The sequence below is a fragment of the Sander lucioperca genome, chromosome 4 (genome assembly GCF_008315115.2).
Source record: "Sander lucioperca isolate FBNREF2018 chromosome 4, SLUC_FBN_1.2, whole genome shotgun sequence".
Classification (NCBI taxonomy): domain Eukaryota; kingdom Metazoa; phylum Chordata; class Actinopteri; order Perciformes; family Percidae; genus Sander; species Sander lucioperca.
This window is the reverse complement of record NC_050176.1, coordinates 12,783,970-12,798,192: the sequence shown is the minus strand read 5'-3', so window position 1 is coordinate 12,798,192 and position 14,223 is coordinate 12,783,970. Positions and strand designations below refer to the sequence as shown.

Genomic DNA, 14,223 nt, shown 5'->3' with positions numbered 1-14,223 from the left:
CTCTCTCTCTCTCTCTCTCTCTCTCTCTCTCTCTGAGAGAGAGAGAGTATGAGGGAGGAGTGCATTCCATCCACTTGTCTGACACACACACTTTCCGTCACCCTTTTGCAAATTAATTACTTCCAACTGCCCCTGGAGTCTTTGATGCCAAATAAAGCGTCAGAGTTTGTGTGGGTTGTGTGTCAGTGAGGGAAGTTTGACTTACTCAAATTCAGCTTTACACAACTTTACTGGTACACATAGAAACTGCCTTGAAAATATGAAATTTCTCAAACTTTTTTTTAAAATATTTTTTTAAGTCTAAGCATTCAAAAGTAACTGTGTGCTCATAGTTGCTCATTTGCTTACTATACAGACAAAGTTGGACATTCAAAGGCTGTTATGAAGTCTGGGTCTTTTTTTAGCTGCAGCACTGCTGCTTTGCTACAATAACGGCCCCTGGTGGAAGCTGTTGCAATGAGCAGAACAACTCTAAAAATGTTCTTGCATCCCAGCAGCTCAATTTGCAACATCAACACAGACAAATATTTAGGACAAGAAACATGAGTACATACAGTCGCAGAAGACCCCTTCGATGAATATTTGATCTGACAAGTGGTTCCTCAAGACCACCGCTGCCTTAGTGAGAAGAGTTGGCTGACTGAGTTTAAACATGTGACTGTTGTTCCCTTTTCTTGCTGTTTTCTCGTTATATATATATATTGTGACAAATGTGTCTGTAGTTAATGCACAGATGATTTAGTCTTTGTGGTGCTCTGTTAATTGTTACATGTCAAAGTGCTGTTTGTGATTCTATGAGTGATTATTTTTCTAGTTATTATTTGATTAAGATCCACAATGCAGGAGGGCAGCTACAGTTGTGCAGTGAGGGAATGGGCCCCAAGCTGTCCATCACTGGGTGACACCTATCCTCCGACGTCCTCTGAGTGGCTGGCACAGTCAGTCTGTGTGTGTGGCAGCTGCACTGTCTTTGTGTGAGGAGCCTCTGTCAGTGAGGAGGGAGACTCCATTCCCTCTGTCAGTGAGGAGGAAGACTCCGTCAGTGAGGAAGAAGACTCCATCACTGCTGTCTGCACTGGTGTCACACACAGCTTCTTGGCCTGTTGAGTGTCCTCTTCAGGATTAGATGCAGATGCTGCAACACAAACAAACAAAAAACACTGATCAGGCTTCTTACTAAGTTGCTGCTCCTTAAACTTGCATTAAACAACAGGTTAATACTAGTGAATAAAAACAAATATATTCTGAAAGGGTCACAACTTCTGTTGTGATTCTGATAAGTTCTGATTTCTTTTGTGGCAATACACGATTCAGTATTCAGCAGAAAGTACAAGGACAATATGGTTTTCGTCCTGCTGGCTTTCAGGCTTTCTCTTTCTACGGGAAAAAACAAAGTAAGATCTCATGTTAGCACTGTGTGAGGAAAAATGTATTTTAGAGAGAAAGCAGAATAATACAAGACATGGGCTGAAATGTAACCTGTCTGTGCTGTGTTGTTAAATTAAAAAAATTATAATATTAAATATAAGAGGATTGTGATTTGATAATGAGTCTGCCATGTTTATGACCACAGATCATGAGTAAGTCAGAAAAAAAGAAAAGTACATTTTGAGCAAAACTTACCCTGACTTGGAGGTGTTCAGTGGAGGAGCAGTAGAGACGGGAGGAGCAAAATGATCTTCTGCTATGACCTCGTACAACATCTCTCCATTCCTACACAGATAAAGAGACAGAAAAACACATTAGATAATAGAAAGAGAGCTTGTGATGATACAAACAAAAGGTCAATAGCTGTGTACACTCGTGTGTGTTTGTTTGCATTTATGTGTGTGTTACTTACCACACTCCAACCCAACGCAGGCTCTGGCCTTCAGAGAGCTTCACCACAGGCGCAATGTTACACTGCAGACACAAAGACACACAGAACAGGTGAGACAAGCTGCAATAGTGTCATATGACCGCCAGGTGTCAGGATTTTCCTCCCTTTAAATTATAATTACTGTTTGAATGACATCTGTCTGAGTAAAATCACATCTGGAGAAATTACAACACACAGGTTTCTGTTGAGGGTCACAGGGGTCAGGAGGTCCGGTAACCGCGGTGCAAACAGCTGAACAAGGGCCTAATTTATGTATTCATGCTAAATGATATCTTCGAGTCACTGAGAACAAGTGGGAAGCATAGGAAAGTAAAATTCTGCTACATGCTGTAAGTGAAAATAATTCCTAATACCTATCCCTAACCTTTACTTAGTATCTTACCTGTCCCTGGCTATATGCACCTGCCTGACTATACAGGTGACCTGGCTGTATAATGTCTCCCTGACACAGAAGTCCATCGTACATGGTGGGAGCAGCCATCAGTGGATTTTGCTGCTCAAACATATGAGGATCTGCCATCATGGGGATACACGCACCATATCCTTCAGCCTGACTTTCTACTGGCTGAGGGTGGGTGTTGAGTTCCAGCTCAGCAGGGACAAGAGGAGGAGATGGAGGGTTGGATGTGTCAGCCAATATTTCATCTATGGCTGCCCAGACAGTGGAAAGCAGCTCTCCCCTCTCCATCTCCTCTATAGCGCGCTCTATCTCTGCACTGACATCCATTTTGGTGTCAGAGACGTGGCGTCTCCCTACAGCTTGTTGTCACTGAACTCTTCCAGAAGAACGACTCTGTCTGATTCTGTCTGGCGGTTACTGGACTCCTGTCACACACAGTCACAGGAAGCTGGTTTGGAGACACTGTTATTGGGAGTAACATTACATATTATATTATACTAGAGATATATTGTATGTTGTAGTTCACTACATTTATGTGACAGCTATATTTACTTTGCAGATATGGATTCACATACAAAATATATGATTGGTTAAGAAATTGTGATGATTTGTCTTAGGTTTAACTACTCAACAACATATACAGTTGTTCTAATTTGACCTGGACCAACTACAACATTAAAATGCTGCTTAGCTTACATGTTAATGCATCAATAATAATACTCCAATATTAAAATGTAAACAATGACACTTTAAAAGGGGCCAATCTAAATGATGAGTGTTTTTACCTCAATATTTCTGTACTTTTTAGTTCAGTAAGAGTTGAAGGCAGCTAGTCAAGTTTATGCATCAGTATCAATAAACATGTAATATATACTGCCAGTAATAGCATATATCTCTAGGCCCCAGTCAGGCTACTTCTACTTTGTATGCTTTAAGTACATTTTGCTGATAATACTTCTGTACTCATGAGTACTTAAGTAAAATGTTGAATTTACTTCTTTACTTCATAATATTACTACTTTCAAGTTGAAGAATAGGCCCACTGTTGTGTAAACAACAACATGCTTTAGAGAAAAGATAATGTTAGCAGCAGTGACATGTGAATGAAGAATGTCCCAGCTAGCCTTAACTTAGAGGAATGTATACTTACCTATTAACTAATGCTTTCACTGACGGTTCAGATCGCTAACTTTAAACTGTTCTTGAGGTTTGGCTTTTTCGACTTTTTCTTGAGTTTTGTCGCTTTGAATATACCAGTATGTGTGGTTCACAGGTTGAAGTCTGTTGGTGAAATAAACCAATTCCGCTGAAAGAACCTCTCATTGTATCACACATTCTGTAGTTAGTTAATTCAAATATTTGATTCTCGGATTCCAGTCTATGTTCCATTCACATATAACTGTTTATTTCTACACAACTAGGATATCAAGGCTCAAAAGTAACATGGGAAATAAATGAATGAATAAATTGATCAAAAAGGGATCAATTAAAAATATAATAAATCAAAATGTTCCCAAAAAAAGAAGGGACATTAAAAGGTACTACATGTACTATATAAAAAAATGTTTTTTTTCTGTATTTATTAATGCTTTATAGATTTATTCCTGTAATTTCTGTGTTTATTTTTATTATTTATCTATTTATGTTTCCACATGTATTTATTTATTTATTCATAAATGTATTTCTCTATTAAAATATTAGATACATACTGTGTAGACTTTGTACTTTCATCTGTCATGGACCACATCACATGTCCCGCTTTTGCAGTGGTGAAATTTTTCTAAGTACATTTACTCAAGTACTGTTACGTTAAGTTGGAAACTTTTTGTACTCCACTACATCTCATATTGTGCTTTTTACTTCAATACATTTGTCTGAAACCTTTAGTTACTTTTCAGATTACAGTTTTTCATCCCCTTCCTGTCCAATATAAACCATGCATCTTCAGATGTGTTGATTTTGAATGTTTGTGATAAACTGAAGGATGAAGTGTTTCTTTATGTGTTGAGCTAATTCTCCTACGCCTCTTGGATCAGCTGGAAAACACATCGTCACAAAGCTGAAAACAGGACTGTTTTTCTGACACCGTGAAATGTTGATTTTTTTTTTAGAGATAGTATTCAGTGTAGTATTTTCGCAGTGAGGTATTAGTACTTTCACTTAAGGACCACTGCCCTTTGATATACATTTTTACATTATTGAGTGAAAAATGACCACAGGCTCTCAAACACCTGCAGGTGGAGACAGAGCCTGGACAGACCTGGACAGATATGATCAAACCAGACTGCTGCTCACTGAGCCGGCTGGTAATCATGAGATGGGAGCATAGTTAGATAGATTAGAAGAAGAAAAAAAATACAATTTAAGATGATTATTTTGGAAGCTGTAGTTTAATAAAAGGGCAATTGGAATTTTAAATATATGTTATTCATCGTAAATGGGCAAACGTGTTATGTGACCCACTACCAGGGTTATTACTTAGTATGTGTGTTTATTGTCCCGGGACACTATGGTCCTCTCTGCTATAGGCTTTTTGCCATTTGTTTGTTTAAAATTTTGGATTAGTCAGTTCTCCTCAGTTCTTTGCAGCCTTTTAGTCTGTTTTTGTCACAGTGTGTCTCTCTGTCCCTGCTCTGTGCCCTCGGACTTTCCTTCCTTGCCCCATCACCTGACTGCCCCACCCATCTACACACCTGTTCCCACTTCTCTCATCCGCTCTGCAGTTGCTTGGCCTTCCCAGCCCTCTCCTCACCTGCATGTTATTCCATCATCCGTCACTCACTTCATATATCCAGTCCACCTACTTTGTTCCCTTGTCAGGTCATCAAAGCTGCAGTGTAGTTGTCTCTCACTGATTTTGAGCCTCTGTTACCTGCCTGCCTTTGTCCGCCTGATTAGCTGTGTATGGGTCCTCCTTGTTGTCGCTCTCCCTCACTGTTGGACGATTTTTTTTTTTGATTTGGCCCCCAAACTCCACTTTCATCATCCTCGTCTCTAGTCTCATTAGGCAGCTGTTTTCAGCAAACAGCTCTGGTAAGCTCACTACTTGCTCAGAACCAAACAGCAGGCAGCCACAGTAAGCGACTGGTGAGCAGAGTGGACAATGTTGCTGCTGATTTGTCTCAGGAGTTGGTGGAGACCAAAACAGAGCTATAAGGTGAATGAATATTGCACTTACATTCATCAGGTGGCCATAAACACAACTTCAATGAATGCTGCATGTCTGCTGTGTAATAAGATAACTCTTAGTTATGTAGTAATGTTAGCCATAACAACTTTATATAGTAATACTACATCAAAGTTCTATTTACAGTTTGTTATGCTGCCCTCCCAAGGGTCATCTAAAACGGTATGCTGTTCAGCATATAATATTCTTCAGCAACATGTTGAAAACCCTAACCCTTTTTAGGGTTGACTTTAACTTTGTCAACCCTAAAAAGGCTCAGTGGTGATTAAGAGAGGAATGAGTGTGGTGAGAGAAAATCTACCTTAAAACCTTTTAAAACATTTTTCATTGGTCAGATCTAACACTCTGGTCATGTCACTTCTACACTCCCAGCTATGTAATTTAGTTCACCTCATTCCACAGGGTCTGTAATGTGTCTGCGTGCCCCGACTCCACGCCCAACCACATGTACACACATCTCTTTGACACTCATGTGGCGATGGCCCAACCCTAAATAACTTCCACTCTGGTCTGACTGACCGGCAGGCCCCCCTCCTCACAGTACAGACGGACGGACAGTGGGGAAGGGGAAAGTGTCTGCGGAAGAGTGTGTGACAGAGAGAATGTAAGAAGATGAGAGTTGACATTTGAGTAGAGCGGATGGTGTCTTTGACTCGTGTGGCCACATGGATTCACACTATGATCGTTGTATAGCAATAGATATAACCCGAACATATCTGGATAATTGATCCAAGAAGATTCTGAGTCGGGACCGGGCCATTTCAGCTGAAGGGTTGGACCATGTAGTCGGTATTTCCCAGAGAGCCTCGACTGACAACTGGATAAACATCCTGGACTTACAGGATCTAGACATTCTCCTATTAGAGAATAACCCACTTTATCCTAACATAACTACAACCCAACTTTCTGGAGTCTGGATATTTGCAATTGATAAGTCACTTTGATCTCTCAGCAGAAAGGTGAGTGTGCCTGCCTGGCCAGCTTGAGCTCTTACAGAAGATATCAAAAAGAGATTTCCCTTGTGTTTTCCATACGTTATGTGTCATTCATCAACACAGAAATAGAGTATCAGAAAGTCCCCCACCAAGTCTGTAAACACTGCAAAAAGAGGGGAGTGCAGAGGTGGCAACAGAATAATGCACCCAGAGTCCTCCCTTAAAACACCTGAGCATCTGAATATCCTGCCACACGTTCATCAAAGACGCCGGAAGTTTCAAGACGCTGGAATGAGAGAGACTCCAGGCTGGATTTGAACCCTGGATCTCACAATCACATCTTTTGCAGCAGGGACTTTTTGTGGGACTGGCTTGGACTTGAGCTAAAACTTTGAACTGTTTGGACATTGAACTCCACATCATCCTCTATTTTACTACTACTACAGTAGACACCCATCTTTACCTCTTGAAGACTGCAGAATATTTACTTCTTCTCCTACACTCACCCAGTTATGGATTCACAGGGTGGTCCATACCTCAACAAGAGGGCCCTCTGCTCACCTCTGGGTGCTGCCCGTCTCTGTCAGTTGGCCATGGGCTGTGCTGTGATTGCCATGGTAACCCACAGTGCCGGCTACAGCGGTTCACAGGGCGTGTTCTGTATGGCGGCGTGGTGCTTCTGCTTCGCCATGACAGTTGTGGTGTTTTTCCTGGACGCCACTCGTCTCTACAGCTGCCTGCCCATATCCTGGGACAACCTTACCGTCACATGTGCTGCCTTCGCAACGCTCATGTAAGTCACGTGTTCAGATGTAACTCTGATGCTCAGTTGGGTTTGCTGGGTTTTGTTGGGTGCTGATAACTTGATCCTTGCTCTGCTTCCACATCTTTTGTTTGCATCATGTGTATAGCCAGGGGTGAATTTAAGAATGATGAAAAGTTCACACTTTTTTACACTCACATTCATCTTATCCCTCAACGCCTCCATTATTGCATGTATAAAAATGTGTGTCACCAATCCACAATTATATATTATAATTATATACAAATAAGTGTTTATTTTAAGTGGAAAAATAGTGAAGAATATTGTGTAGCACCAATGTTAGGTTATAAATATTTCCAAAAATCTTACATAGTTTAGAGCCTTTACCATATTTTGGTGGTTGTTCACTATCAGAATCTGTCAAAAGGGGGCACTTTTGTTTAAAAAATACTTAAAGCTGCCATATAGCTATATAATTCATATTTTTACATTGTGTGTAGTGAAAGCTGTTGCTCTGTGGAAAATCGAGCTGGTTCTTAGATAATTGGTGAGTAGAACCAGCACCGAACTGGCATAAGCACCAGCCCTGAACCAGCACCTGGTTAGCATTGGTGGAAAAGAGGTATTAGTGACAATCCCACAGAACCATCACCTGACTCCGCAGTTACCCTTTAGCTTTACAAAGCGCTATAGCATTTTTCAGCTCAGTGTTTTGGTTTTACAGAGCACAATGTTATTGTTTTGGTTGAGTCCCACTGCTCTCATCAGCGTTGTTTCTAGCAGATGCAGGTAGCGCTGATAAACTCACTGCACCTTACCTGCTCAGCACCAAACCGCTGACAGGCACAGTTAGCCGCTAGCTGGTAAGAACAGAGCCAGATATTGGTGGAGAGCAAAACAGAGCTAAAGGTAGAGTAAGTATTGGACTTACATTAATCAGGTGGACACAAACATGACTCTTGATGAATAGTTATTTTGCTCAATGTCTGCTGGAGGTGTAAATGAACCACTATTAGTTTACAAGTTCACCTTACCAACTTTATAGGGTGGAAATATGTTAGTGCTGTGTTTACAACTTGTTGTGCTGCCCCCCAAAATCGCAATTAGAGGTCCACTTACTAGCTTTGTCAGACCTTTCAACCGCATTTCATGGTCTATTTGCCTTGCTTTGACACTCCAGAGCATCTTTTTTTCTCTGGTTTGATGACATCATATCTACAATCGTGTTTTTCTGTCCTCTTCTTCTTCAGGTATGTGACAGCCTCTGTGGTTTACCCGCTCTTCTTTGTCCGAGCTGAGTGCCCCTACGCCGGCTGTGATGTCAGAAATTTCCGCATTGCTGTGACCGTCTGCTCCATCCTGGGTGCTCTGGCCTATGGGGCTGAAGTGGCCTTGTGCCGAGCCAGGCCAGGCCAGGCTGTGGTGGGCTACATGGCCACCGTCTCTGGCCTCCTCAAAGTCGTTCAGGGCTTTGTGGCCTGCATCATATTTGGAGCTCTGGCCAACGGGAGCGAGTATTCCCGCTATGCCGCCACAATCTTCTGTGTTGTCGTCTATGCTTTCTGCTTTGCTCTGACTGCACTGGTGGTCGTCATGACAGTGTGTGGGCGGACCAAGGCGGTGCGCTGCTTGCCCTTTGACCGCTTCGTGGTGGTGTGCACCCTTCTGGAAGTTCTGCTCTACCTGAGCGCATCAGTGGTGTGGCCAGTGTTCTGCTTTGACACAAAATATGGCTCTCCATGGAGACCGTCGTCATGCCCTCAGGGGAGGTGTCCGTGGGACAGCAAAGTTGTGGTGGCGGTATTCTCCTTTGTCAACTTTGGACTGTATGTGGCGGACCTGATCTACTCCCAGAGGATACGATTCGTCTCCTCCCATGTGCACACTAACTCACGAATGTAGCACCATATCACCATTTTACTATTATATTGGCTTAACAGGTTTAAGTTATTAATCTGCTTCATTTGTTTTATTTTATTTGTGCATTGTTTTAAATATTTAAAGACACAGAAAATATTGAGGGGAAGAGCGATCCCAGGCCCAGGACATCCCTGGTGTTGCACATGGTCTAACACTGAGGTGTCCAGACACCCCAGTTTCAATGTGAAAGCAGTGTGGAATGTGAACAAGGAATTTTAACACTACGTCCCCTCTGCCACACCCCTCTGAGGTGACACCCCATCTCTTTAACTCACCCTTTTTTCCCTCTGAGAGATTTTGGGAGAACAGCCAACCTCACCCAAGGAGCCAGGGCTTAGCCTACTGGTTATGTCCTGCCAAATCCTCATAAACCAAGACACTCCCGCTATTATTGACCTGCGACACACAGACACAGACACACAGACACACAGACAAACAGACACACACACACACAGACCCCTTATATTTATGCTCAAATAATACATAAAGTCTTGAATATAAATAGTAAATCTGGCATGGCATCTCTGGCATCCCTGTCATCTGCAAACCCCTCACCAGCGATCTACGGACATCAGCCAGGCTGCCAAAAATAAACGTGAGCTGTATGCACTCATATTGAAGCAGTGAGACAGCATTTATAAGAGGCTGGTGTCTTTAAACGTTCTCTATGAAATGCTTCCTTCAGTCTATGATAATAAAAGAAAAGTAGAGCCCATTTCAGCAAGGCCACTGCTAAGATGACCTGCAGTTTGACTGCCATGTTTAAAAACACCCAATATTCACAGTCAACTGCACAATCTGAACATGGTCAGTGTGACCGAGGAATTTTTGCACATAATCGCAAAAGAAGGAACATGTGACCTAATATGTCCTTAAACAACAGTTCACAACATTTCCTTTATTACATTTACACTGGCAGTTGCAAATTATTTGTGTGGTTAGATGGTTTTTGTACAGTGTAACACTACTGGTACATAGTTTGACATAGACTTAAAACTAATTGATATTTTTATATTCACAATGGATCAAAGTACTATGTGTATATGAAAGATTTAGCTCATAGTGACAAACCCACTTTACCGTTTTGGTTCACTCTCACACTCTCATTGTTTTCAGTCCATACGTTGGGCAGCTGTTTTAAGTAATAAAGCTCTAAAAACCTATTATAGCCTACCTGTCCAGCACTAAACAGCAGAAAGACACAGTTTGTGACTAGCTGGTGAACAAAGTGGAGCCTTTAGTAACTAAAGAGACAGCAGATATCTCCCTAAGGAGTTGGTAGAGACCGAAAACTCAAAAGAGTGAATATTGGACTTACATTCATCAGGTGGCTCCAAATGAATGCTATTGTTGCTCCAAGTCTGCAGGATGTGTAAAAATAACTGTTTGCTAAGATGTTCACCATATAAACTTTATAAGGTGACATTATGTCAATGTTGTGTTTACAGCTTGTTGGCTGCCCCCAACTGTCCACATCAATTAATGCATGTTTAGATATAACAGTACAATTATAAAATAATTTTACATGATACAATAAAGACAAACATATTCCGTATACAATACAATTCTGTCTGTCTTTTGTCTCAGGTTTAGCATGTCATCACGTAAATAAAATTACTGAATGTTCCAAAACTTCAAGCAGGTATGCAAAATAACTAAGACTTCCTTGTTAAGATTGTGCCTTTGAAAAAAGGCTTATTTGTGTTATGCTTAAATGTAAGTTCCCTGACGTTTGAGGATGTTGTTTTACTCCATCTGCCTTGTTCTGAATACGCAACTGTGGGAAATCACCTTTAAATGTATGACTCAAATGATCTTCAGGGTGTACTGTTGGTGTACAGGGAAAGACATTTAATTCAGGGTTAAGTTCTTAATATGTTTTGTATGTGCTTCCTCCTTTGTTCCTACTCTTTTTATCATCTCTTCTCAGTCACCTCCGCTTTGTACCAGTTGTGAATAGTTATTTGACATTAGTTTTATGCCTAGTCAGTCTGAGTGCTTACCCCAACAGATATTCATTATATAAAATCTTTGACCGGCATTAATTTGCCAGAAAGCGTAAATGTATACCCAGGGCCATTTCTAGCTTTGCCCTATGCAAGATGCTGTTTAGGGGCCGGTATTTGTCAAACTACAATGAGGGGATTCAAACCTTTAAGATGATCTGTTGAGATGCATCAATCTGTAACACGTCAGGAGGAAAACAGGCTAGATTTGTCAAATCTCAAGTTGACCCCAAGCAATTTAAACCTACAGAAAATGATAATAGAAAAGTTAACAATGAGGCTCCTCTACGCCAATAAATGCAACAGATGCAGGATTTTCCACAAACATGTTTATTTAAAAAAATAAAATAAAAATTAGAACAAAGAAAGCTACTTGGACATGAACATAAAAAGATTGCGCCATTGCCCAAAATGGATAGAAAATAAATAAGGGTTTTTAGTTAGAAGAAAAAGCAAAATAAAATACTGCAGGACCATTATTTTTCTGTGATCATGGACTGTAATCACAGTCTGTTTAGGCCATTTCACAAGATCAACAGAAAACAAAAAAATATGACCTATGAAATATGGAGGAGTTGAAACAGATGCACCTGCTGTTCTTGGTCAGGAGTTGATAAAGAACCCGCTGGCTGTACTTGGTCTGAAACCACAAAGTATTTAAGACTTTAAGATTTAACCTGCAAAGACAAGGCTCTTTGGTTTACCAAGCAAAACTGATCATAAATAAATATTAATAGGAAATCTTTCTTAACACATGTGATCAGTTTTATTTCTAAAGCACATAGGCCTATAAAATGACAACACACTAAAATATTGTTACTGTGGAAAATATTTAACAGCAGAAGAGATGACTGAGAAGTGACACTTACCGGCTACAATATTACCGAGCTGCCACCAAAATGCTCTGCAGCCTTCTATGATCTCATATAAGGGGTGTCACTTCACTTCAGTCAATCAGTCCAACAACACAGTCTATTCACATGACTATTTTATTTTAGCCCTTGCAAACACTGTATAAAGCTGTTTATTTGCAGTCCTAGCCAGCTAGCTAGCTGAGCAAGCTAAATTATCTATTTAGCTGTGCTAGCTGAGCTAGCCAGCAGGGAAAAGTAGCAAACTTGCTCAACATTTGGCTAGCATTACAGCTACCCCCTCCACCGCACAAGTTAAATTTAATCATGAACAAATGCCTTACCTTCATCATCTGAACGTTTTTCTTCCTCAGTTTTCTTCTATTTTCTGCCCCAAAGGGATATGCTCGTCATTACTAAACGCTACTGACGTGAGGTGAGGCTGTCTGTCATCCCGACGATGTAAAAAAACGGCAGACGTCCCTAACTGCAACATGATTATCCCACAAACACAAGCCAATTAGCTTCACTATCATAGCAGCTTAGTTTTGTTTATTCTCAATTAAATTGTTAAGCTCAGAAGTGCTTTAGTGAACACATGAGGACGGTTGGCTGGCTAGTGAATAATAATGACAGGTAATTTTATTTCTCCCTTAATATATTGAGGCTGAGCGGGCTGAACTTGCAGCTTGGGGCCCCCTCGTGGCTGCGGGGTCCCTATGCATCTGCATAGTCCGCCTATAGGAAGAAACGGCCAACTATTCCCGCACTCTCTACGGATAAAGGAGGAGAGACAGAGGCCGTTCTGGCTGCCACCCTCTCTTCTCTTCTTGTTTCACAGGAATAAAACAAAAGAAGACATCTAGCTTCCACAACTCAGCCTCACCAGTCTCTCCTTGTCCTCCTCCTTTTCTCTTGCTTAAGGCTTCTCCTGATTTTCACCCTCCCTCCTCCCATTTTCTCTCTCTCTCACATCATACCAGTCAGTCCTCCTCCTCCGTCTTCTCTCTATCTCTCACTCCTCTCTGCTTTGGTCACCTCAGTAAATCTCATCTCTTTAATCCGGGATCAATGTATTCTCCTGCCCTGTCTAATCTGTAAGTGCTATGAATGTAATATATTGAGTCCTTGGGAAGCCACTGTGCCACCGCATACGTGAAGCAAGACTGTCTTGGTGCTCAGCAGCAAATCCAGCACCAGTTGGCTGCTCTTGTATCCAAATCTGTCTAAGACCACAGAAAACATCATTGTGTGTCTTAGAGATTTGCTTTTTTTAGACATTGTGCCAGTTTTTGTAAATTAGTAAGTAAATACACGTGAATAACATACATACAGAAAAGCAGATGAGCAGTATATTATACGTTGGTTTATGTAAACTGGTGGATTTTTGCAGCAATAAATAACTTTGTGTTGTTAAACTAACATTGTGTGTGTGTGTTTGGTGCTTTCGAAAGCGTTTTTATCCTCTGGTAAATCCTGCAAAAATTATTTCTATGGACAAGCCCTCTGGAAGCAGCACTCGCTCCAATTGCACTCTGACTAACATTTCCAAAGTAGGATACAACATCAGTAGAATATGACAGAGCCCAGAGAAAGCTGCCACTGAAAGTGACGGACTGTGTTGCCACAGAGCAATCTGTAGCTCCTTTATGGCCTTTGCTCTCCCTGCTCCTCTGCAGATCCCCATTTAGCAGCTGTTCCATGTTTGGCACTCATGTCACTTCTCACTCCCTGTGGGCCTCTGTCTAAAAACATAGCTGTGTTCCCAAACACACACAGCCCACAGTGTATGAACTCTTCTGACAGAGATGAGCTGCGACAGGTGTCCATCATAACCGTCCTTTCCTGATTCTCCAGCCGGGGGGACATGGAGGGACAGGGGACTGCTGGCTCGCTGTCGTGACTAATCTCTGATGGCGCACGTTGCTGATGTCAGCTTTGCCTCGTAGCTCTTGGCTCTTGTTTTGCCAAATGTTGTGTGGAACATTGTCAAAGGCCAAATCCTTGGTCCCAGAGGATTTGAATCCATGCCAACTCCCACAGCATCCTGTAGGAAGATACTGTATATAAAAGAGAATGGACGCTCATTTTGGAGGCGCTCACAGTAATCAAAATGTAGCATCTGACCGTGGGTTTAGATTTGGACACTTTCAGGGGTGGACGTAATAGAAATCTAGCAATACGATACATATGTAACAAAATGTTACATACATATGTTGTGTCTCAAAATGGATCATTATTGCAAGGCTATTGTACTGGATTGCATCACACGGTGTTCCTAT

The 14,223-nt window shown here is 41.4% G+C and overlaps 1 protein-coding gene across 1 annotated transcript; it reads left to right on the top strand.

Moving 5' to 3' along the window:
• The first annotated feature begins 6,019 nt into the window (after window positions 1-6,019).
• On the top strand, window positions 6,020-10,639 carry LOC116042601 (myeloid-associated differentiation marker-like protein 2). Its single transcript, XM_031288857.2, has 2 exons — window positions 6,020-7,194; window positions 8,415-10,639. The coding sequence occupies exons 1-2, from the start codon at window positions 6,914-6,916 to the stop codon at window positions 9,064-9,066; spliced, it is 933 nt and encodes a 310-aa protein (XP_031144717.1). The 5' UTR covers window positions 6,020-6,913; the 3' UTR covers window positions 9,067-10,639.
• The last annotated feature ends 3,584 nt before the right edge of the window (window positions 10,640-14,223 follow it).

Bases quoted from the DNA above. Each gene is read 5' to 3' on its own strand.
- LOC116042601 (XM_031288857.2), top strand. From the start codon at position 6,914: ATGGATTCACAGGGTGGTCCATACCTCAACAAGAGGGCCCTCTGCTCA. The intron at 7,195-8,414 runs GTAAGTCACGTG...CTTCTTCTTCAG, and splicing joins GCTGCCTTCGCAACGCTCAT to GTATGTGACAGCCTCTGTGG.